Source organism: Astyanax mexicanus, chromosome 3 (assembly GCF_023375975.1).
Source record: "Astyanax mexicanus isolate ESR-SI-001 chromosome 3, AstMex3_surface, whole genome shotgun sequence".
Lineage (NCBI taxonomy): Eukaryota > Metazoa > Chordata > Actinopteri > Characiformes > Acestrorhamphidae > Astyanax > Astyanax mexicanus.
Genome location: NC_064410.1, coordinates 36,991,277 through 37,015,310, shown reverse-complemented (window position 1 = coordinate 37,015,310; position 24,034 = coordinate 36,991,277). Strand labels below are relative to the sequence as shown.

The following is a 24,034-nucleotide window of genomic DNA, read 5'->3' as shown; positions in this document are numbered from 1 at the left end:
CAGATGTTTGGTCTCAACCCTCCCACTAACAAGATACAGAACAGTCTTGGTGAATTGGCATTATAATAGATAAAAACAAATAAACACATACAGACTGACAGACATACGGGCAGTACATTTACAAATCAACACAAACACATACACATGACATAGATCTCATCATACTGTGTCAATATTGTGATAAATAACTACAATTTTGGCACGGATTATTACAGTATGATGGGGAAAGCCCCTTCTCATACTTATATTATGATTCACTGTATAAACAATATATAAAACACACAGAACAGCAAGGAGCTTTATCAACTGAAGAGATTAAAAACATCATTTTAAAGATCAGCTACATCATCAAGTCATTACTGCCCAGATAATGGACAATGCAGTGTTGTAATAAATAACTGCAAAAAGACTTTGGATGCATGCAGGAAATAAGTTGCTGTTTACCAGGAAGGAGGTTTCTGAAGCCAGTTCCGTCATGCTTGCGAATGCTGTCGAAAACCACCGTCCTGGCAGGCATGTTCACACCCATGGCAAAGGTTTCTGTGGCAAAGAGGACCTGCAAGAAGGAGCACGTTCCTGTAGTAATCTGCATATTATCACATGTATCATTCCGTAAACCAGCCTCACCATCCCATGTCAGTAACAGCCAAGTATCTGTTTGTTATATAACATGCAGCACTGCTGCTATTCTGGAATTGGGATGACTCACACATTCACTTTCATTGACTGTGAAAACAGTCATCATTTCCAATTAGGGATACCCATTATAATTATTATAAATAGTTAGTGTACCAGAGAAATAAGTAAATGCTTTTTGGTATATACCTTAACCAGACCCCTTGAGAACAGCATTTCGATGACCTCTTTCAGGATTGGAAGTATGCCGCTGTGATGTACTCCGATTCCTCTTTTTAGCAAGTCCCTCATCACCAGGATCTGAGGGGCAATATGCACTAAACATCATTATCATGCTCAAAATAAAACAACATTTTAAGAAAAATATAAAAAGATTTAAATCTGGTTGATTATGTTTTATTTCATGGAACATGGAAGGTGTGTTGAAGGTTTTAAATCACACCACAGATTTTCAGTTATATTCAGGTTTAGAGACTGAGAACATTGTACTTGTTCCTCTGCATGAATACTTTAGTAGATTTTGAATAGTGTTTAGAGTCGTTGTCTTACTGAGGTATCCTCAATGGCGCAACTTTAAATTTGTCACTGATTCTTTAACATTGTTGTCAAGAATCTGCTGATATTGACTGAAATGCATGCGACCCACAACTTTAGCAAGATTCCCACTACCTGCACTGTTCACACAACCCCACAGCATGATGGAACCACTACCAAATTTTACGGTGGGGAGCAAATGTTCTTTTTCTACCATGCATGCCGCCCTCCAAATATCTCAATTTTTGTTTCATTAGTCCACATGTGTCTTAATGTGCTACTCTGCAACTCTGTTTGTGGCGTGTTTAGAAAAGGCTCCTTCTGCATTACTCTCCGACACAGCCTCTCCTTGTGCAAAGTGCGCTGAATAGTTGAACGATGCACAGTGACACCATCTGCAGCAAGATGATATTGTAGGTCTTTGGAGCTGCTCTGTGGGTTGACTATGACTATGACTGTTCTTACCATCCTTCACCTCTGCTTATCTTGGGCTGCTACTTCGGGCTTTAAGTTGACAGCTGAAATCTCTGAGCTTTTTGTAAGCCTCCCTCTAAACCATGATGTTGAGCAATCTTTGTTTTTAAGCTCCCATGTTGCCACACTTCAGAGAAGATGCAAAGAGCACACAATTTGCAATTGTCCACCTTAACCCTTTCTCATATATAGATTCACCTGTGGATGTAGGCCAAACATCAATGAGCTTACCAAACAAGTTTTTTCTTTCAATAATTAATGATAAATTATACAAACCAATACATGACAAGGGTGCCCAAATTTACGCACCTGCCTAATTTTGTTTAAAAAACTTTCTGTAAATCCTATAAACTTCTTAAATATCACTGTGTTCGTCTGCTATATGATATATTTAACTGAAATTGCTGATCTGAACAACCAATTAATAAAGGATTTCTAAAGGAAAATTATGAAAATTATCAGGAGTGCCCAAACTTTTTTTATATCACTGTACTATACAAATATTTGAATGATAACTTGGAAGACCACCAAATCAGCTGATTGTCATTATTATCAGCTCCCTTCTAGGTTAAATAGAAACATAAAATAATCTATACATTTAAAATTAACTAGCTAATTTTGTCCAAATACTTTCAATCCTGTAAAAATAAATATAATATGTCTTTTCTAATCGGTCAATGCAAGTTTCATTTCAAATCCATTGTAGTGAGGTAAAGAAAAAGTTTGTCACATGTCTTATGAACTTAACTGTATTTTGCAATATTACTCCTGTTCTTCGTAAATATGTACATATTATCCCAATGTATCATTTTATGACCACAATGACAATTTTTTTTTGCTGCTTGTTGCTTGCACAGCGACAATAATAAGAACTTTCTAACAGGCTTTCTTAATGAACGTCTTACTAGCAGAGTGTGTGTCTTGGCCTGTAGCCCTGCTGTACCTGTGGGAGCTGGCGATCTCCTCCTCTGAGTCTGCTCAGGCTCTTATGGAAGAATGAGTGGATCTCGTTCTTCTCCACAGAGCTGGTTAGATCCAGGGAGTTCAGAGAGCGACTGTTGTCATCACAGCGTGTACGGGAGAAAGTGAAAGCCACCACCGGTGTCTGCTGTCTCTGAGACAGGTAGTTCAGCAGCGTCTGCCATATGGCTCGGTCCTAACACACATGCACACAGGGGTTATCACTTAATTAGAACAGGAACAAGGACAACAGGTGGTCTAAATGTTCTAAAATTGGGCCCATCAATAGATAATGAGCCACTAAAGCAAGAAAAGCAGGCACATATTAGACATCTTAGGAAAACAATAAGGCCATACCTGGCTGAGTGTTGTGTTATGCGCTGCATTCTTTGCACCAAAAGACTGAGCATGTTTACTGGTGCGCTCCTTTTTAGCCTCCACAGCTGCATAGTACCTAAACAAAGGTCATCACTTGAGCCCTACTTACAACCAACCATTCAGATGAAATTACAAATTTTTCAAGAGTATGTCATTATGAATTATAAATATGGATGCACCAAATGTTTGCCAACTGTAAATATTTGGCTGTAAGTAATAAAAAAAAAAAAACCCTTTCTGTGTTTGGTCAAATGTATTAAAAGTAAGTCACTGATACTGCAGTGTTTCCTGTAATGTTGAGATATTTTTGCATGCCAAAACACACCCCTCTTCCCCCTAGTGATGCTGTGTATGACAGCACTGCTACATAAACAGCCTGCAGGGAGTGAGAGACAGAGCTGGCCAGCAGCCAGCAAATGCCACGTTTAAATTCATTATTAAGCTCTACCCGGATAAATTAAAGGAAATATAGCACTTAATACCATCCATCAGATTTGATCAGATTACTTAGTTACTCAATTAACATTTTCCATTTTGGAGCATTCGTAAACCACAAAGACGGAAAATAAAGTATTCGGTTGGTGGTAAGTACCCTTTAGTAAGGAAGCTTCCAGTGGCCTCTAGTAGCAGGAAGAGCTCTTTCTGAGTCTTGGTGCTGTTTCCTGTGTAGAGGTAATGCTCCAGGGGCACTGGCCTCTTCACAGTACTGATCACATAGATAGGCTTCTTCTTAATTCGTCTAATGGGAGAGAAGAGCAGAACACATCTAGAAACAATGAGTGTAAAAGACAAGATTCAGATCATTTATGATACTCATACTGCTTCCAGGCATATAAGAAGTAGACGTTTAGTTTTAAGCTCACTATAAGTATGTATTTAATGCCAGCATTTTCTTGAAGCTTTGATTTTCATGTGTACATGCCAACACTGAAAACACTGAAAACACTGCCACGCTTAAAATTTCACACCTTGAAGTGTTAATCAAAAACAGTGTTTTCATGTGGATGGGAGTATAAAAATTAGACAAAATGTCTGCACACATATGGACGGGCCTTAAATTTTAGATTTTACCAGGCCTCAGAACTTGGTTTGTTAGGAGTGTGATTTCATCATTATTATGCCAAGTGATGCAGATTACAATAAATGCCTTTTTGGGTGTTCTGCCAAATAAGTGAAAAGATAGTAATTTATTCTGAACAATGACTCATATTGCAGAGTTTCCTGTAAAGTCAGGATTTTTTAAGCAGCGGCATGACCACGCTATGCTAAGTATAAGGGAAGCTGTATGTACGGTATGTATGGTACATACCCAATCCATTCGCTGAACTCCACTGCATTAGGCACTGTAGCACTTAGCAAAATTATGCTAACATGTTCAGGCAACATGATCAGCACCTCCTCCCAGACTACACCCCTCTAGGAGAAAAAAAGAGGTTGTAATTTCATCAGTTGTAATATTCATTTCAATACAGATTACATTTATTTGTACTGAAAAGATCTCATACCTCTGCATCATTGATGTAATGAACCTCATCAAAAATGACCCATTCCAAGTCGCGAATCACCTCTGAGCCATTATAGAGCATTGACCTGACAGAGGGAGATAGGGAAAGAGGGAGAGAGAAAGAGACAGACAGTGAAAGCTTCAGCCTCCTTACACAGAAAGTCATTCATAGTGGCCTGGTATAAAATGCTCCACTCACAAAACCTATGCATATTTATTTAGAGTGTTGGTGAATAAAACCAGACGCTTGATTCAAGATAGCATGAGAACTTGTGAATACCATATTTACCCTAATATTGTGCAAGATGTATTCTCTGTGTGACTTTGCCCACCAAACCATGCTAATTTCATCACAAATATGTACAGTTAAGGCTTAATAATACTTCCTTGTCAAATGGAGCGTCTAAAGCCCTATCCGGAAAGGACTAGTTTCTCAGGAGGACGTCTGTGAAAAAAATTTCACACTTCTACTCAGTGAAAAAAACTCTTGCATCTGGACTACAACTGAAAAAACAGGAGGACCAGTACGTTTTTTGGCTTTTCTTGGTCACAATACATCACGTTCAGTAGCTCCTCCATTTCCATTTACTGTTGTGTTTACATGGATCTCCGTGGAAACATGTGCCCAAAGTGTAATTAAGGTGCGTGGCAGTGGACAAATAGCTATTTTATTAAATGCAAGGAGACGAAACTCAGAGTCTGGACAGGACTAAAATTTCTGGAGTTCAGCGAAAAACAGAAGGTAATTCAGCCTGTAATTTTCTCAGAGGACTTCTGAGAAAAACACATACATGGTCTATCCAGATGGGAATTAAGTCACAGAGGGCTCCCCCATAAAGAAAGAAATTACCCCAGGGCCCCCTGAGAAACTACTCCTGTCTGGATAGGGCTTGAGGTGTAGCTTGAGCAAGAGGTCTACGCTGTTGTATTTATATTGTTCATTGGTGCATCTCCGTCGCTCTGTAACTACACAGGGAAGGTGGAAATGGGAAGAGAAAAATATGATGCTCAGAGGATCAATCACAGATTGCTACGTTCTGCATCGCCACAATATGTAGTTTTGATCTGGGATTGTGTGTTTTAGGCTAAGGCACAGATTTGTTGCAGAAGCATGAATTCCCCTTTAACATCTTTAGAAGTCTGCAGGGGAAGCTTATGGGCTAAAAGTACCAATTTCTCTGAAAAGATGCATTAATATTCTATTTTTGCTTTAATTAAACTGCCGCACGCTTCAGATTGTGTGCTCTGGCGAATAACATTTTGGGTGCAATTTACAGCTACAGTTTAACACTGTAAAGGACAAGAAGTGCTTAAAAACACAGTCTAAAAATACAGACCACAACAGTTGTCTTTTCTGAATCTGAATGTTTAGTTATTAAAGAGCAACAGCTAAGAGTAAAGCAGCCATTGTTGTTACTTAGCAACTAGTGGTGAGCAGTAGACAGGTACAGCAAAAACATCAATATTGTCACCAAATGTACAATACCTTTTATTTTCAACCAGTCAGATGGCATGATGATAGTTAATGGTTGATTAATACCTCAATATCTCAGTAGTCATGATGAGGCAGGAGGCCTCAGGGTTCAACTGGACGTCTCCAGTCAAAAGGCCAACATCTCCAAACGTGTTCTTAAAGTCCCTGAATTTCTGATTGGACAAAGCCTTAATGGGGGAAGTGTAGATGGTCCTGTTAGGGAAAACAGGTGGGTTAAAGTGGAATACAAAAGAACAAAATACTAATTTCATTAAAACAAATAAATGTAAAAAATTTAAACCACAGTCACACACAGACTAACCTGGTCATGTGTTTCTGGGAGAGTGCAATGGCATACTCAGCTACTACAGTCTTGCCAGCTGAGGTGTGAGCAGCAACAAACACAGAGTCATGAACCTCCAGCCTGAGGATGGCCTGCTTCTGAAAAGTGTCCAGCTCAAACGGATACTGACAAACACAAAGAGACAGAGGAACTAATCACTTTACAAGGAAACACAAGAATATATAACATCCTTCTCAGAGACTTTGTATCTTCAAACAGCAATTTTGCAGGAGGATATTTTCTACATTTTTAATAGAATCAATGTAAAAAGATTCTGGAGAATTTATATTGGTCCATTTATCATGAAATTGTGAAACAATTAGAGTTGCTATGGTATGACATTTTAAAGTTTTTTATTTTAGGGAAGTTTTTGTTTCTTTCTATTTCAAGGAAAATATACAATAGCTTGTGTAGCCACAATTACTCCAAGTGTACCTTAAAAGCAGGGTCAGGAATTCTTTTGTAAAAATCATCACAGGGGCAGCTGATGTCCACAGGTACCGCCCACTTTCTCTCTTTCTTAGCTTCTGTTTCTTTTTTCTTCATCTCTGCAGTTTTGTCAGCTTGTGAGGTTTTAGGCGGAGTAAAGGAACTCTGTGTGTCCTGGAAGAGAAAAAATAAGAATCAAATGTCACCAAAATGATTCTAATCTATAAAAAAATATTTAGTAATTATTACTCAAAAAAACTTCACTTAATGTTTAAACACGTTTGATACTTATTTGATACTGACAATGCCTTAGATCTGTACCTTAATGCCCAGATCCTCCAGACTGTTGGTTCTGGAAAGCTTTGAAGACTCTCCACTTTTTTTGTCTTTATCTTTCTCCTCGGGCATTTGATCAATTATGTCATCAAACGTGGAAAGGAGCGAGAGCAGGTTCACTTCACCTTTGGTGGTTTTGGCTTCTGCATAAGTTGGGTCACAAATACAGATAGAGTGAGAGATCACTAACTGGATTAACACTGAAACGTATTATTTGTTAATAATTATTGAGTACAGATAAGGTCAAAGGCTGCAATATCCAAAACAGAAAACAAACTAATAAAATATTTCTCAATAGAAAATATTGTGGATGTTTTGAAGAATAAAACTATGTATTGATCCACTAAATATAAATCAGTGATCTCCAACCCTCAATTACCTTTCTGCAGGTTTAACCCTCCTGTTATGTTACGGGTCAAATTGGCCAGTTTTAAAGATTCAGAAGTTAAATAAGCTCTAGGAAAAATATGTATTTGTATAAAAAAAGGATTTTTCAGTATGAAACGTCTTCTACTTGTCTTAATTAGAGTCATCAACATGTATGAAAACGCTTTGTCCCACATATATGCAACCACCCCCAGCAAAAACTAAAACAAAATTGTAATTTTATGTTTTAATGTTATGTAAAACTATTTTGTTTTATATGTTGGTCTATAAAAGTAATAAAGTAGTGAAACAGGGAAAAAAACACTTTTTGTTAAGGAAAAACGAATTAATTATCCTAATTGAACCATTAACCAGGAACAATTAACAATAGAGTAAGTAATATTCACACAGCTTGTTTTTTGTATTTTTTTGGTTTCAGACATCTTTTGGATAATTAAACATGCACAGAATCAAACTGATCTGGACAAATGAACATAACAGGACACCAAAACACACCCAAATCAGACATCAATGATTTTAGTAGGTCAATATTTGCTTCAATCGTGTTTTTAATCGATCTTTCTAAAACAAGCTAATTTCACTTCTTTTCCACAGTTTAGTTATTTTTGATGTCCCTGTTGATACTACCCAAATTTGATGAGCTTCAATTGTTGTAGCTTGCTGCTCAAATAATACATAATAAAACTATTGTGTAAAAGTGTAATATAAAACATTTTAATATAATAATATTTTCTCCATACTGTGCAGCACAGATTAAAATAGTCTGAAAAACTTTAGTCAAACCTTTGTCACTGAAGTCCATGCCAGTTTTTAGACCTGGTGGTACTGCCAGTAAATCTAGAACAGAGGGAAAAAAAATAATTTCTATAATGTACATAAACATTGTCAATGGAGCTGGACAATAAAACAGCTTGGAACTGTTGTGGCAGTTAAAATACACATATTATTAAAAAACATATTTAGACATTTGACATGTTGGCTGATTGAGAGTGGTAAAAAAAATACTCACACAGGCACAGAATAATGCTTGTAAAAATATATTAACTTAAAATCCACAAAAATGTCTAAACTAAACCCAAATGTGTTCAGATCAGTATAGGCAAAAAATTACAAAGATTATATGCATACCATGTTCAAAGTCAATGTCCTCCTCCAGCTCAGATTTTTTCTTTATCTGCTCTAATGTCAGTTCCTCCATACCACCTGAGATTGGGCACAAAAACAATATATGAAAGAAGGAATGAGCTACAGAGTAGGGGTGGGCAATATTATATCGTGACTAGGGTTGCAACGGTATGAGATTTTCACGGTATGATAACCGTCTCAGAAAATACCGCGGTATCACGGTTATCACGGTATCACAGTTTGTTACATATATTATTAAACTGACCCTTAAAGAAATTACAACAAAGGTTTTTGTTCAATTAACTATTTATTGTAGAAACCTGGAACAACTATATAGATAATGTCTCCTTAAAAAAAATAAACTGTACACCATTAGGTGAAGGAAACCAGGTTTTTCCACTACTCTTAAGGTCATTAAGGGTGTATATAATTATATATATATATATATATATATATATATATATATATATATATATATATATATATATATACACACACACACACACACACACACACAAACACACGTGTCACACATTACATGTCCTCTAAGAAGTAAAGATCCTGTGTTTAAACTATTCAGTACAATTATTTAAGTTTAAATTATTTAATATCTGATAAACTGAGCCTGGGTCAGTGTCTGATCAACAACTGTTGTAAACGTCCGTTTTACTGCCAAGTTGGTATATAACCAGATAGAGGGGATTTATTTCTGAGTCTGGTTTTAACACATGAAAAACAGGCACGTCAGAATTTGAAAATGAACGCATGTAAATGAATGGCGTCTTTCACATCCAGTCCGGCCAGGACCTTTACACGGACACGTGAATCCGTCGTAGCACGCACTTCACGCCTGTACCTGCGTGCCCAAATTTTGGATAACTCAGCGCTTTTGCGGGCGCTTACCGCATGGGTTGTGCACGACTACAAAGAGATTTTATTTATGTTCAGATTAAAATTATAAACTAAACACATACTTTGCGCTGCACGGCGGGGTGGTGTTCTTGGAGATGGGAGAACAGGTTTGACGTATGTCCACCTTTAGCTGTGACTTTACGGCCACATTGATTATAAATCGGATAACCATCCTCGGGTGCGTTCGGCGGGTCTCTGAAATAGTCCCACACTGCTGATTTTAGTTTAGCCTTTTTTTAGGCGGACGGAGATTTGTTTAGTCTGATGCACTTTCTGCTGTTCTCACTGCTGTGTGCTGAGCAGCTGAAGCGGAGCAGAGTTGCGCATGCGCGGGTGAGTTTCTCCGCTGGCTTGCGTTTTACCGGTAATAAGCAAACACACACGGTATGATAACCGTGCATTTTAATACCATGGTATACCGTGAAACCGGTTACCGCTGCAACCCTAATCGTGACACAGAAATATCGTGATATTAAAAAAAAATATATTATTTTTCTGTTTTCCTATATCGCCAAGCATATCGTTATCGCAAAAATACCCTGAAATATCGTGATATTATTTTATCGCCCATCCCTACGACAGAGCATAGTTTTATTGAAAATACTTTTTCTCACTAAAACGTATATTATTGTTACTTCAGCTGAGATCATAAACAGAGGAATTAACATGAACCTGTAACTAACAATAATGAAAAGTGCATATTGGGTGCATAAATCGCACAGCAACTTGTAGCTGACTTTTTAAAAAATTATTTTTATTAGATTTTTTTTGTTCCTGCTAAAACTGCATTTTTAGCTGAATAATAACAAACAAACAAATAAGGTGCCATTTTGCCAATTGTACTCTCATATCTCAGATAAACTAAATATGGTTATGCAAAGTGTGCATGATAATTATCACAGTTATAGCACGCCATGCCAAATGTAATGGAACAGGATTTTAAAATGACTAAGGGATTTCAGTAGCTTGTCGCTTTGCATGAACAATTCAAGCCAGACACCACTGGTCAGAAGCATTACTACCCACTGCACTGTCCACTGTGGGTCGTAATGTCTTCTTTGACATTTTTACAGTACATCCATACATCCACCTGGCCTCACTCCAATATAAGATTAATTTAATAATTAAATTAACGTCACTTTGCTGTGAGAATGCTAGTCAGTGTGCAACCTCACTAACAAGATAACACCTTACAACTTACACAGGTGTGGGATTTTTTTATAGTGACACAGTGAAATCCAATGACTATCCCATGACAGTGTATGTTGTATACATTACAAGCCTATATTAAGTCTAAACAGTGTAAATTTCCTCTAACTGATGGCATCTGTTAGCGGGTAATAGAGACAGAACACTAAGCAGGGCAGCTCCTCTGAGCATGCTGAGCTGTTCTGCGCTGATGTGTGGGCAGTATTTTTTTATAAGATGCTTCAGCTGGTTTCTTGCACTACAGGAAAAAAAACTACATTAAGGCTATGGTGAGCTACAGAATAACAAGGATAGAACTGTGACTAATACTGGATGCAAGCTGAGAGAGTAAAGGTGACTATGACACAGTGGGTGGAAAAACAAAATTCAGGTGTTGTACCTGGAAGAAAAGGGTAGTTTGTGTTGCTCCCCCTCAGGCTCTCTGCGGGAGGTCCTGGCTGTCGTTGCAAGGAAAATGAATTCTTTGCTGATAACCCAGTATGCTCCAGTAAAACCTAAACAAGAGAAAAAGAAACAAAACCCTAAAATCTATTAAACTTCATTCAAGAAAAAAATGTAACCCCATATTCCTATAACTTTTATTTTATTACATCCTAAGGATTATTATTTTGTAAGTACATGCAAAGCAGTTATACCAGTGGGGATAAAACAGAAACCACAAAAGTGTATAATGATTATAATCCAACAAAATTTTCTACCTGGTCCAAATGTTAGGATAGATGTTTTTAAATGGTTTAAAGTTTTAATTCAGACAAAATATTTAGAAGGTTTTGATGTCAAGTCAAGTAGTTGTCAATACTGCATATGTACAGGACATACAGAGAATTGAAATTACGTTACTCTCCTTCCCAAATTTTACAGCAAGTACAGATAGTAGATATAATAAAAGAGAAAGGGAGACACTATGTGTACAATACAGGGACACAAATAGACATACTTGAGACAGAAACAAGGTGCAGTAGTGGTGGGAGTGAAATAAGATATATAAATATAAATAAAAAGAAATAAGATATATAATATAAAATGGAGTGGGAGACAATATAGTGACAGTGGGGATTTATCTCCAATTCAAATAATTCAAATATCTTAACATTATTTTGCATAGTAAATTGTGATTATATATATAAAAAAAATATCTTGATTTTAAGATTTCCATTCAAAGCAGTATTTGCAATAAATTGGTATTTGTGCTCCTGGGCTCCCCCTACAGTTAGGGAGTGTAATCATATATTAAACACCCCCACTGAGTTTTACATGTCTTTTTGTACAAAATTTGAGACATAGAACTGGTATCTGTGGAACAGAAAAAATAACAATGTTTTGGGCTAAAAAGAATCAGTAATGGCAGCTTTACAGGAGAAAAAAAATCATTTAATTAAAGTCGTTGTAAAAATTTAGAGCATTTCTATTGGTCTAGAAACAGCAATGATCAATTATATGGAATGCCATAGTAGAGTAATATTACTCTACACTGCAATGTGATTGGCTGAAAGGCCTTTTATGAGTGCCGTTATCAGCGGTTAATGCACCGTAGCCAAAGCTCTCCATGTATTACTGCGAAACATACTTACAAACCAAACAGCACAGCTACAAACAGAGCAGCAATTGAACTATTTTACCTTGCAGAGTTTTTATAACCAAACAGATCATATTTTCTCACCCTTTCCAACTCAAAATCTTTCAATAAACAGTGATAACGAAACTGTGCCATATTTAAAATAATACACTTGAGATTTGTGCTACCACCACTTGGCTGCGGTCATAGGCATTAATCCCAATAATCCCTCTGGTGTCTAATTGCTTAATTTTGTAGTGTTTTATGGTGAGCATGCAGGGTTCACATCAACCTAAATGTGAAACTCTATGATTTCCAACATCCAACAGGGTGAATTCTCATAATCAACATTCACAGATTGTGACATCCAGGTTTCTAATAATTAATTTATTTTTCATCTGTATGTCACAAAGCTGATAGTTCAGCTACTCTGCAAGTGTTATTGTTCATGTAGCTTGTGCATTATTATGATGATGGATGATCTTCAGGGGAACTGGACATATATTTATCTGCTGGTAGTCTGTGATTGCTGTCCAGTATAGTCTGAAAAATTACTTGACTTCACAGACTCTATTCTTAGGGTGTAAAACAAATTACAAAGTACAAATGAAGGTGAAAATAAAATGTGTATTACCTCAGTGAAGTCCAACAGCATGCCAGTTGTGGGGTCTCTCACTACAGACAGGCTGGAGTGTAAAGGAGAGAGAGAGCAGTGCAGCAAAGAGTCCACCTGTCTGTCCCTCTTGGTCAGCCTGAGACATACACAACATTTCATTACTGATGCACATGAGATTGTTTAGAAATCAAGTTTTAAATTTAAATGGCCTTCTCCACAACACCAAATCTGAACCAAAACAATGTATTTGTAACGTAATTTAAAGGTATTTACATCAAAATGTTTTTTTATACATACTCTTTTTAAAGGCTTCATAACTGGTCTGCAAATCACATAATTTACAGAAGACACCGATAAAGCATTAAACACTTTGGAGTAGTATCCAAAAGTGGATGGTAGAGGTGGATAATATGGCCCTAAATTAATATCATGTTATTTCAGGGTATCTTTATGATACGATACTCCTGAAAATATGACAATTAAATTAATTTATATGACATTTTCAAGAATATGCATCAAGGTAAATGTTTAATAAAAAGTATAAGAGTTTTAAATATTTAATACAAGATCATATGAAAACCTTTTTACCAGGACTAAAGTCCAAAATAAATAGTAACAAAAGGATTTGACTCCCTGCTTGATCATGAGCACAACACTGTCAGACAATAGTCTTAATATTAGCATTGATTTCATGCCATAAATTAAAAATGTAAATATGGTAAAATACTTCAGAAATTTCTGGAATGCATCTGTTGTGTCGTGGATGGGCATCCATGCAGGATCCTGAAGAAAACGCTTCTCGACCTCCATCTTCAGGTCTACATTGGTGGGTGGAAGTCCGTGAGGGAGCTGAGAGGAGGTAAAATGGTTAAAGGGGGAAAAATTTGTTATTTTTCATCTTGAACAGACAGTAACTTATGTACATATGTACAACATTATAATTCAGCATAAATAACTTACTGTGTTTTGTGGTTGTATGGGCTTGTTGCTGGGTAATGAATGTGTGAGCAGCTCAAACCTCCCTGAACAGCCCATCTCCAGCAACGAGAGAGGTAAGTCATCTGGACCAGGCGGGGGTAATTCTAAACAGATTTTTCAACATTATTATTATTACTATAATAGGAAACTGCCAACTGTAAATTGATGTAAGTATGTAGATGGGAATCTAACCCAGAGTAAAGTTTTAAACTGATGTAACATTAATACACATTTATTTACAGGATCCAAATCACAACTAAATTATTCTACTTTCGTTTTTCGATAATGATGATTTAATATACTATGTAAATATTGTGGCTTTATAAAATCTGTGGTGTGTCTTAAAGCGGGCTGTCCATGCTCAGAAACCATCAAGCCTGACTGAACTGGAGATGCCAGACTCCCATTAGAAGCTATTGGAGTTATAGCTATAGAGTTTAGAGGCTGTGATTCCTGCAAAAGGAGAATCTTTTAAATATTGATGTACATTTTCTGTTGGGGTTCCCAAATTTATGCACCTGGCTAATTTTGTTTAAAGAAGTATTGCACACTTTCTGTAAATTAAATAAACTTCATTTCACTTCTCGAATATCATCTGCTGCTATATGATATATTCAACTGAAATTGCTGATCTGAAAAAATACTAAAAAAATTTATACTACTGAATAAAACCAAAATGTTGAATCAACTGTGCACAGATAAATCAATTCTAAAGTCTGAGATAAACACTATTTCAATACTTTAGCGATGGAAAAAATTAGAATAATTTTGCTATTAGGGTATTACCAATAAATTTAAATTCATTAACACTGTTTTCTGTACTAGCAAATAGCTAGCTAGAGGACATGGGCCCTTTAAGTGTCACAATCAGGACCCTGAAAGTTAATTCCCAACTATACACACAACAAGGTAATTATCGTTACTGAAAATGAACTAAAGAATAAAACTATATAACTAAAACTAATATAAACTAGAAATAGAAATAGTAATAAAAAAAACAGTAACTAACTGTAACTGAATTGAGAGCTTATAAAACTAAAACTAACTGAAATTACAGATAAAGTTTTTCACATTTTGTGGAAAATTGGTTGTTGTACACTCTAAAACCTAATTAAAACTAATTTAATAGGAGGAGAAAAAGTGAAAACGAAATAAAATTAAACGACAATGAAAAACAAAAAGAATATCATAACCTTGATACACAGCACGCTTTAGCTAAGACTGGTGCTGTGCTAACTCACCTAACACACTGTTTTGTTATCAGGGTATTCCCAATAAAGTGTTAACCAATTAGTAAACCGGATTGTCTAAGTTCAACATGATGCTCATTCAATAATCATCTCTGTGCTCAGATGCTTTGGGATAGCTGATCTGTCAACAATACACACCAAAACAATATCCATAGCATAACAATATATACATAGCCTGTTAATTATAACGGACAAAACTATTAAGTGGTAGGAAATGTTCATGGAAACAGAATTACCACCCGTTTTCTCATCCGTGATAAATAAAATACAAAAATATAACAGATATGAGCCCATTAACCAACGTCTCACAAGCAAGACCCTGAAACTTCATTTCCAACTGTGGCTATAGGCTGTGGCTAGGCTAACTACAGTAGTAGTTTAGCTACTACAGCATATTTTAGCTAAAGCTATTGCTGTGCTGAACTTACACACCCTTATTCCAGAAGAAACTAAAATGAGTGTCAAACCAGAAGAAACAGCAGCAGCAACACCAGGCAAAAATAAAGAGAACTTCGTGAGTAAAAACTGAACACAGATAAACCCAGACATTCATTAAGCTATTTAGCCTAGTTCAGCAAAGTTGTCTGTAACCAGTGAGACCAGCTCTTTAATTGCCATTCAGAGCCAGTGAAGCGAAACCAGCACACAAAACTACATTACATAAAATCATAGAAAATGACGAGCTTACCTAACTTATCCATCTTGACCCTCAGGCTGCAGTGTATGCCTCACAGAAATCTCTGAAGCTGCAGAAACAAGAAACACAGGGCAGGAGGAAGTAACGAGGCGGAATTTCGTGGCCTGTCACGCCGCTCCAATCAGGTAACACGCAGCCTACCTAGGGCACTAAAAAGGGCGCTTACTCGAGACAGCCACGGTGTTTTTGAAAGTACACAATAAAAGTCTCATAAACATCTCGTACTGAGCCCAAAAAAATGTAAGATAAAAAATAATATTTAGAGAAATGAACAATTTATACAATTACATTATTATCTACATGTCAAAATAATTTATTATAATTTAATATATACATTTAGGAAAAGCATAATCTCAATCTTCATTTGTTAAGAATAAAATATAAAATTAAACACAAAAAAGTGTTTATGATAACTACGTACAACTAAAATACATTGTATTCAATTAGTACATACCTTTTTGCCTTGTGGTCTTACCAGATAACTTCAAAGCATAATAAAACGTTTATTTCTTTTAACGAGAGGATATATAGGGACAATACCTTTTTAAAAACACAAAGGGTAGGTATAGCTCTCGTGTATTTACATTTATGAACATTTAGCTCAAATAATTATGTGTAAAAATGATTTAACATTTATTTTGGACATTTATATTGGACCCATTCATATTGGACTCACTCGGGGAGCGCCCACTGCTGGTCAAACAAGCCCAGAAGAGATTCTGAAGTGGGGTTTCTCCCCTCTAATAGAGATTCCCTGCTGGTATTACATGACATGCTTTGGGTAGATGTATTTTGGAAGTTAGGGGATTTTTGTTTTTAAATTTCGCGTAAAAGTCAGTATATACATTGTGTTTTTAGTAACCGTCTTTTCAATATAATGTGTCTTTTATTGTATAAAAAATATGTTTGCAAACATTTAAGTAATTGGGCCACTTCCTCTGGCTCTATTTTTGTGTACTTTGTGTATGTTTTTGTTGGTGTCTCCTTTTGATTTCTTTTTTTCCAGTGTGGTTGTTTCTTATAGCTTCAATTAAAAAACGAAAAATATAGAATAAAATAATAATAACTGGCATGCTATGCTTGTGCCGGTCCGTCAGATGGCAGCACGGCGACGTGCAGTGTGGGACACAGAGAGCAGAAGAAAAAACGATAACAACCAGAGTCGGCTGAGCAAATTTGGGGTAAAATGTGTTTTTTGTTTGTTTGTTAAAAATATTAAAGGTAGAGGTAAACGCGGAGCGCCTTCTACATCTACAGTGGACTTTTAAGGAATCAGGGTTTGTGTGTGGCGACTTTGTAGCATAAATTCAGCAGAATGTCCTAATGCAACCTAGCTGCAGCCAACTGGCTCATTCCCAGTTACTAGCGTTAGTTTACCTAGCTACAGCTAAAGCTGCAGCACCGTTTATGCCGACCTTACACCTAACGATTTTCAAGCGATTTTACTGTCCTAAACAAATTTCCAGAGTCGGGATAAAATCAGCAGAGTCTTGGTATAGTCGAGCTGCGGTCGCGTCATCTCGATCGTTCAGTGTAAGGTGGTTAGAATTTAAAGTTTAAGTCAGACTTTATCAGATACAATCAACCGTGTTTTATATTATCGCAAGCCTTGAGATTTGGCTCACGCAAATACTGATGTAAACAATGTCAACAACCAATAGGAGAGCTACGGGAAGCCGCAAGGCAAGAATATTTTATGTGACTGTTTACAAACGATTTGACAGAACATAGTTTGCAGTTAATACGCCATATATGATTCTTACTTTAATATGTACAGTATTTTAAACACATATAGCACTTTAAAGTCGCTATATGTAAAGTTATTTTGCACTACTTTGTTTTATGGTGCAGTTATTTTTGATACAAACAAGTTTAACATTTTGCAAGAATGATGTTCTTTATTGCATTAATTCTATCTAAAACAAATGTTTAGCAGTGGAATTGTAATTTTTTGCTATACAAAGTTGTAGCAAAAAAGGGGGAAGAGAAGCTTATAGGCAAAGTTGAACACAAAATGTTTTCTATTAAAAAAATATCAAGACCTAACAGTAAGTCGTAAGTCTCTGATAAATCACAGTATTGATATACACATTATTTGTAATTTAATATGTAATATGTATTGTATTTAAACTCCACCAGAAGCATGATGGGAAATAATCTCAGAAAGAATCTTGTCTTGCAAATAGTGATGAGAGGGTGTCAGCCTTTAGTCTGTTAAAAGTCTGAACAAAATAATTCAGTTCAGTTCAGAAATCAATATTTGGCAGAATAACCCTGGTTTTTAATCACAGTGTTCATGCATCTTGTCATGTTCTTCTATTCTTTTATTATAAGCTGCTGGACCCAATATTATTTGTATACCTTCCTGTACCCTTTGGTGGAATTACCAGTAAATCTGTGCTTAATCTTTTTTGTCGCTTCCCTGCAGCTTAAGTGCCATGGCCGTGTTTCCAAGCACACTGACTGAGGAGGAGGAATCATTGCAGAAAAAATATGCAAAGTTGAAGAAAAAGGTAAAAAAATTGGAGTAAGAATCAATGACACATTGCAAGATCATTTTGCAGTATATTGGTATGTCGTTGCATTAAGTTTAATACAATATCTATGAGATGAGGGAGGTATATGATTGTATTTTACCTGTGGACAATTCCAGTATTTAATCAATGAGCCAATTTGTCTTATTGGACAAAGCAGACCTGGACTTGATTTGTAATTGCTCTGTTTTTTTTCCATCATGGCAGAAAAAGGCTTTGTTAGCACTTAAGAAGCAAAGTTCCAGCAGTCAGACAAGCCAGGCTGGACTGAAACGCAGTAAGTGTATTGCATTTATTAACTACAGTATCCAAAATAGATCAAAACATGTATGTTCATTTTTGATAGGCTTCATATTTTCAAATTAGCAGCACAATTCACAGTGCAGTGGTTCAATATCTTAAGTTCATCTTAGTGATTATAAGAGGATTGCGGCTTTTATCAGACCAATTTGATTGTGATATGTTTCTTACAAGCCTTGTCAGATCAGCCTGTGGTGGACACAGCGACAGCCACTGAACAGGCCAAAATGCTCATCAAATCTGGAGCCATCAGTGCTATCAAATCAGAGAATAAGAACTCAGGCTTCAAGCGGTCAAGAACTCTTGAGGGGAAATTAAAGGTAGGTCTTCAATACAGGTATGATTACCACATATAAAAATGGTTTAGAATGTTATGATTATATATGTCTATTAGTTGCTGTTCTATCTCCCTACTGTTTCAGGTGTAATCAGTAGTGATAAATACACAAGTAAATATACTTTATTACTGTACTTTTTATATTATATGTACTGATTTTTTAAAATATTTTTGTAATGTATTGTTTTGTAATGTAGTGTTTCTAGTAGAAAATAAACAAGTAATCTGTTGTTTATATGCTGTTAAAACAATGCAGTATTTAAAAAAAATAATATTGTGATTCTGCAATACATAAATATGTTCTTGCACTACTTCTGGCTTTATATGCATACTATTAGATCTTGAGATATGCTTGTTTATTTTTATTAGCAAATTACTAAAACGAAAATAATGAAACTGTCTCCACATGTGCTAATTTGCCTTGAATTAGGAAAAGTACCACCTATAAGTCACTACAACAAACAACACACTCTACCATTTTTTTAAGCAAAAGTTATTGTTTATATTTTATTTAGTTTAAAAAAAAAGTCTGTTATCCTTTTGTCAGTGGCATTTAACGTTTTTTAGATGTTGTTTATATCGCAGTATTGTTTGACAGACCTGAATGACAAACCTAGCAATGCTCATAATTAGTCATTAAATAGCATGTTGTGTTTATCTCAGGATCCAGAGAAAGGTCCTGTTCCAGCATTTCTACCCTTCCAGAGAAGCATCTCCACAGATGAGGATCCTGCTGAGGTAATGCTGATTGCCACAGTTTAGTAAAGTAATAATATTGTTTACACAGAGAAACTGTCTATTTATCTGCTTGTTATGATTGATGTAGAACTGTGAAATAAGTTATTACTGAAGAAAAGTTCATGTGAGAAATTGTCTGAAATTGTTTCTTTTTCCATTTGCAGGCTGCTAAAAGAGCTCACAGAAAATCTCTGTATGAGAGGTAAGCTTGGGTGTCATAAGGTCACACATACACTGGTATAATGTATCATAAGCTGATGTTAGATGCTAGTTTGTATCTCTGTATTGACTTGATCTGCCAAAAAGACACAAAGAGAAGCTGTATGGGAGAGTGATGCGAAAGAAGCCATTTCTGCACGCCACAAACAGAGTCACCTGAGGTGTGCTTTTGCATAAATTAAATGTAAACAGAAATGGCTTCTTTCGCATCACTCTCCCATACAGCATCTCCTTGTGCAAAGTCCGCTGTATTGTTGACCGATGATGCTGCAGCTCTTTGGAGGTGGTCTGTGCATTGTCCTTGACTGTTCTCACCATTCTTCTTCTCTGCCTTTCTGATATTTTTCTTGGCCTGCCACTTCTGGGCTTAACAAGAACTGTCCCTGTGGTCTTCCATTTTCTTACTATGTTCCTCACAGAGGAAACTGACAGGTCAAATCTCAACTTTTTGTATCCTTCCCCTGAACAACTATGTTGAACAATCTTTGTTTTTAGATCATTTGAGAGTTGTTTTGATGAGCCCTTGATGCCACTCTTCAGAGGAGATTCAAATAGGAGAACAACTTGCAATTGGCCACCTTAAATACCTTTTCTCATGATTGGATACACCTGGCTATGAAGTTCAAAGCTCAATGATTTTGTGCTTCAGTAAGTCAGTAAAAAGTAGTTAGGAGTATTCAAATCAATAAAATGATAAGGGTGCCCATACTTTTGCACCGGTCAAATTTTGGTTTAATGCATATTGCACATTTTCTGTTAGTACAATAAACCTCATTTCAATCCTGAAATATTGCTGTTTCCATCAGTTATTAGATATATCAAACTGAAATGGCTGTTGCAAACACCCAAATATTTAGAAGTAAAAATGATTAAGATTAATAGGGGTGCCCAAACCTTTTCAAATAACTGTATGTACATTGTAATCCACCTGTTCTCTCACTTCTTGTTGTAGTTTTGTTAGCTCTGGAGAGCGCTCCCGTGATGAAGAGGACGCTGGAGGAACGCCTTCCAACCGTGAATTCGAGCGTGAGCGGGAAAGAGAGCCTGAGAGAGACAGAGAGAGAGATCGAGAGAAGGAGCGTGAAAGAGACAGAGAGCGTGATCGGGACAGAGAGAGGGACCGTGAGCGCGAATGGAGTCGAGACAGAGAGAGAGATCGTGAGCGGGACAGAGAAAAAGAGAGAGACAGAGACAGGAGTCGAGACAGAGAAAGAGACCGGGACAGGGACCGTGAAAGAGACAGAGAGAGGGAACGAGACCGAGATGGACCATTTAGACGTAAGTAGCTCAATAATCAAAAGTTTACACTCAGTGGGCGTTTTAAACAGAGACACTTGCTATATGCATGTGTATTGAATTTTTAATAAATTGTCAGCATCAGACAGTTGATATGTTGACGTCCTTGCTGAATTGTAGAAGAACAGAATGTTTTGGTGACTTACGCACTGAAATCTGCTTTTTATTCATTTTACTTCAATCAAGATAAGTGTATTAATCTTTTGTTTGTTTATTTCCTGAATATTAAAAATGGTGTCTACTACTACGTTTTTTTTTTTTTTTTTACATTTTAACACGTTCGAAATGTACTACTTCAAGGGACACAAGCTGAAGGTTTTGCATTTGCCCTCACAGTCTCCTGACCTTAATATAATTTCTTAAGCAGTGTATGTAATAATTACAACAGATCCTTTTAGTCTTTTACAAGGAAGACGATTCACCAAAAAAAAAATATTTAAAAAAGGCTACAAACTTTGAGCTTGGCCAATGGGGGCATTAGTATGTACTAACCTTGCAGAGAGCCCAAACATTTACATAAAAACAAACCTTTTTTAACTGTTTAAGATACATATAGGTTTCATTTTTAAGTATCCTCAAATAATATTTTTGTTATTTATTCAGCCACTGACTTTTGTTATATATTTAGCCACTGACTGAAATGTGAATGGGGGTTATTAGGGCTCAACCCAGTGGTTTTTAGTGGCCAACAAAAAGAGCCAGTCAGCTGACTTGTTGTGTCATGAGTGGTGGAAGGTTTGTGTATTATTGAGCTACAAATGCTATTCTAAAACTATATTTATGAGGTTTTTATCAGATTTTATCAGTGATGTCAGATATGTTTCTGAACTGACTTGGCTAATAATTTAGTCACTTAACTCACTAACATTTAAGTTAATAGAAACTTTAGCCTACAAATGTGTACTTTTATAATGCTTATAAAGGCATAACTGTTTGCTGCCAGTTATTAGCTGACATCTTATGATTCTATTTTTCTGTCTTCTTTGTGGTTTTCAAGGCTCAGACTCGTACCCAGAGCGTCGCAGTGTACGGAAAGGAAACACAGTATATGTGTATGGAGCAGGGCTAGTAGAGGACAGCCTGCGGACAGCCTTCGCTCAACATGGCACCATCATCGACCTGTCCATGGATTCCCCACGCAAGTATGATTAAGATTCATCTTCCTAATATGTTAATATGTGGGTGATAAAAATGGCAGTTTTATCACTGCTGCTGTTAAATACTAATGATACTTCATATTCCATCTCTCCCTGTAAAATTAACCTAGTCTTAAAATTATAGACTGTTCATGTCTTTGTCAGTGGGCAAACGTACAAAATAAGCAAGGGATCAAATAATTATTTTCTTCACTGTAGGTTTATGTAGTAACCAGACGAGCACTGGCTAGGCTAATCTTGTCATGTTTAATAAGAAGCATCTAATAATATGTCTTTCTCTTTCAAGCTGTGCTTTTGTCACTTTTGAGAAAATGGAGTCTGCAGATCAGGCTGTAACAGAGGTCAGTTCACAATTGCAACACATTCTGCCTTACTTTCAGTCTTATAAAAAAAATTAAAGGATATATAAATATAAAAAAAATCACTATCAATAATATTTTTCTGTTCCATTTTGTATTTAGTTTATTCAGTTGGTACACTCTAACTACATATTCTTATTCAAATATTTAAAAGTAAAATTTGACCTGTTTTTCCCCAACATGCAACATGTTTTCACAACATGCATGGCATTTTATTTGATGTGGTGTACGTTTCTTTTTATACCTTTTCAGCTGAATGGCACCACAGTGGGAGATGTTACTGTCAAAGTTAGCATTGCTAGGAAGCAGCCAATGCTGGATGCAGCAACAGGAAAATCTGTGTGGGCCTCACTGGGTGAGTAACAGTGATTGCCAAACCTAATATTCATTTACAACCTGATTTTAGTCTTGTTTGATACATTATTTTTTTCCCTTTTTTCCAGCTGTTCAAAACAGTGCCAAGGGTTCATACAGGGACAAGCGAAATCAAGTTGTTTATACTGATTTCATCTGAAAAACATTTCTGGACGAAGATGAAGACAAACTGTTGTGCATTTCTGTTTGAATTTGTTTTGCATCTTTTTATTTTTCTTATAAGTAAATCAAAGTCAAATACTTTTTTTTATTAAAATATGTATTTCAGCAGGTTTTTCTATAGGCCTGATGTAGTTTGGTGATCAGCTAAACTCTGCTATGGTTTGTGGCGCTAAGTAAAGTTTGTCACTACAAAACTTGGTGTTTGTATTTTTTTGTCTCTAAGACAAAAGGAAACATTTTTATTCTAAATAACTTTTCTTGAGGGTTGCCTCTACGCTCAATGAGGCGTTCCACAGCTTCAAACTAAAGTTCAATTCAATTTTTATTTGAACTGAATTGAATTGAAACTAAAGAACCTCCAAAAAACATCTAGGACAGTATATTTTAACACTTTGATCTGACAGAATCAAACATTGTGGGCCGGATCATTAAGAAGATGTAAACAATCTCAGGGTGGGTCAAATTCCAGTTGCTAGAGAGCATGGCTGATTTTACTGGCTACATTTAGCCAGTGTATAAGATCTTGACAGCATCCCACCAGCATACAGGAAGAAAACACATTTTAAAATAAAGGTCCCCTCTAGCTTAAAGAACTAAAGAACTAAAGAACCTCCTCAAAATTCCTTAAGGACAGTGTAAACACAAATACCCATACTTGCATTTCATTTGGTTTAGCCTCATCCATATATAATTGTGATGATTCTGATGATAATTCTGAAGACCTATTACCGGTAAGTGGCCAGGTGTAAACAGGATTAAT

At 36.2% G+C, this 24,034-nt stretch overlaps 2 protein-coding genes across 2 annotated transcripts in view; one reads left to right on the top strand and one right to left on the bottom strand.

Moving 5' to 3' along the window:
* skiv2l (SKI2 homolog, superkiller viralicidic activity 2-like) overlaps positions 1 to 16,785 on the bottom strand; it is a 30,442-nt gene extending 13,657 nt beyond the window's left edge. Inside the window, exons 1-19 of the mRNA XM_022683101.2 lie at positions 16,252 to 16,785; positions 15,789 to 15,846; positions 13,833 to 13,954; positions 13,600 to 13,721; positions 12,891 to 13,008; positions 11,081 to 11,195; positions 8,584 to 8,658; positions 8,239 to 8,292; positions 7,054 to 7,211; positions 6,739 to 6,906; positions 6,283 to 6,428; positions 6,027 to 6,173; positions 4,488 to 4,572; positions 4,292 to 4,398; positions 3,575 to 3,721; positions 2,962 to 3,058; positions 2,588 to 2,800; positions 826 to 936; positions 445 to 556 (exon numbers count right to left, since the gene is read on the bottom strand). Of these exons, the coding sequence (XP_022538822.2) occupies positions 445 to 556; positions 826 to 936; positions 2,588 to 2,800; positions 2,962 to 3,058; positions 3,575 to 3,721; positions 4,292 to 4,398; positions 4,488 to 4,572; positions 6,027 to 6,173; positions 6,283 to 6,428; positions 6,739 to 6,906; positions 7,054 to 7,211; positions 8,239 to 8,292; positions 8,584 to 8,658; positions 11,081 to 11,195; positions 12,891 to 13,008; positions 13,600 to 13,721; positions 13,833 to 13,954; positions 15,789 to 15,801 (2,110 nt within the window). The 5' untranslated portion in view covers positions 15,802 to 15,846; positions 16,252 to 16,785. The remainder of the gene's footprint in view (positions 1 to 444; positions 557 to 825; positions 937 to 2,587; positions 2,801 to 2,961; positions 3,059 to 3,574; positions 3,722 to 4,291; positions 4,399 to 4,487; positions 4,573 to 6,026; positions 6,174 to 6,282; positions 6,429 to 6,738; positions 6,907 to 7,053; positions 7,212 to 8,238; positions 8,293 to 8,583; positions 8,659 to 11,080; positions 11,196 to 12,890; positions 13,009 to 13,599; positions 13,722 to 13,832; positions 13,955 to 15,788; positions 15,847 to 16,251) is intronic.
* A 96-nt stretch (positions 16,786 to 16,881) lies between these two features.
* On the top strand, positions 16,882 to 23,468 carry nelfe (negative elongation factor complex member E). Its single transcript, XM_022683105.2, has 11 exons — positions 16,882 to 16,978; positions 18,226 to 18,310; positions 18,539 to 18,608; positions 18,806 to 18,951; positions 19,632 to 19,706; positions 19,871 to 19,908; positions 20,878 to 21,203; positions 22,219 to 22,363; positions 22,665 to 22,719; positions 22,990 to 23,092; positions 23,181 to 23,468. Exons 2-11 carry the CDS (start codon positions 18,236 to 18,238, stop codon positions 23,249 to 23,251), a joined length of 1,104 nt encoding a protein of 367 aa, XP_022538826.1. The 5' UTR covers positions 16,882 to 16,978; positions 18,226 to 18,235; the 3' UTR covers positions 23,252 to 23,468.
* Positions 23,469 to 24,034: the final 566 nt, after the last annotated feature.

Excerpts from the sequence above, each read along its gene's own strand:
- nelfe (XM_022683105.2), top strand. The coding sequence starts at position 18,236 with ATGGCCGTGTTTCCAAGCACACTGACTGAGGAGGAGGAATCATTGCAG. Across the intron at positions 18,952-19,631 it reads CTCTTGAGGGGAAATTAAAG|GATCCAGAGAAAGGTCCTGT; the intron begins GTAGGTCTTCAA and ends TGTTTATCTCAG. Across the intron at positions 19,909-20,877 it reads AGAAAATCTCTGTATGAGAG|TTTTGTTAGCTCTGGAGAGC; the intron begins GTAAGCTTGGGT and ends TTCTTGTTGTAG.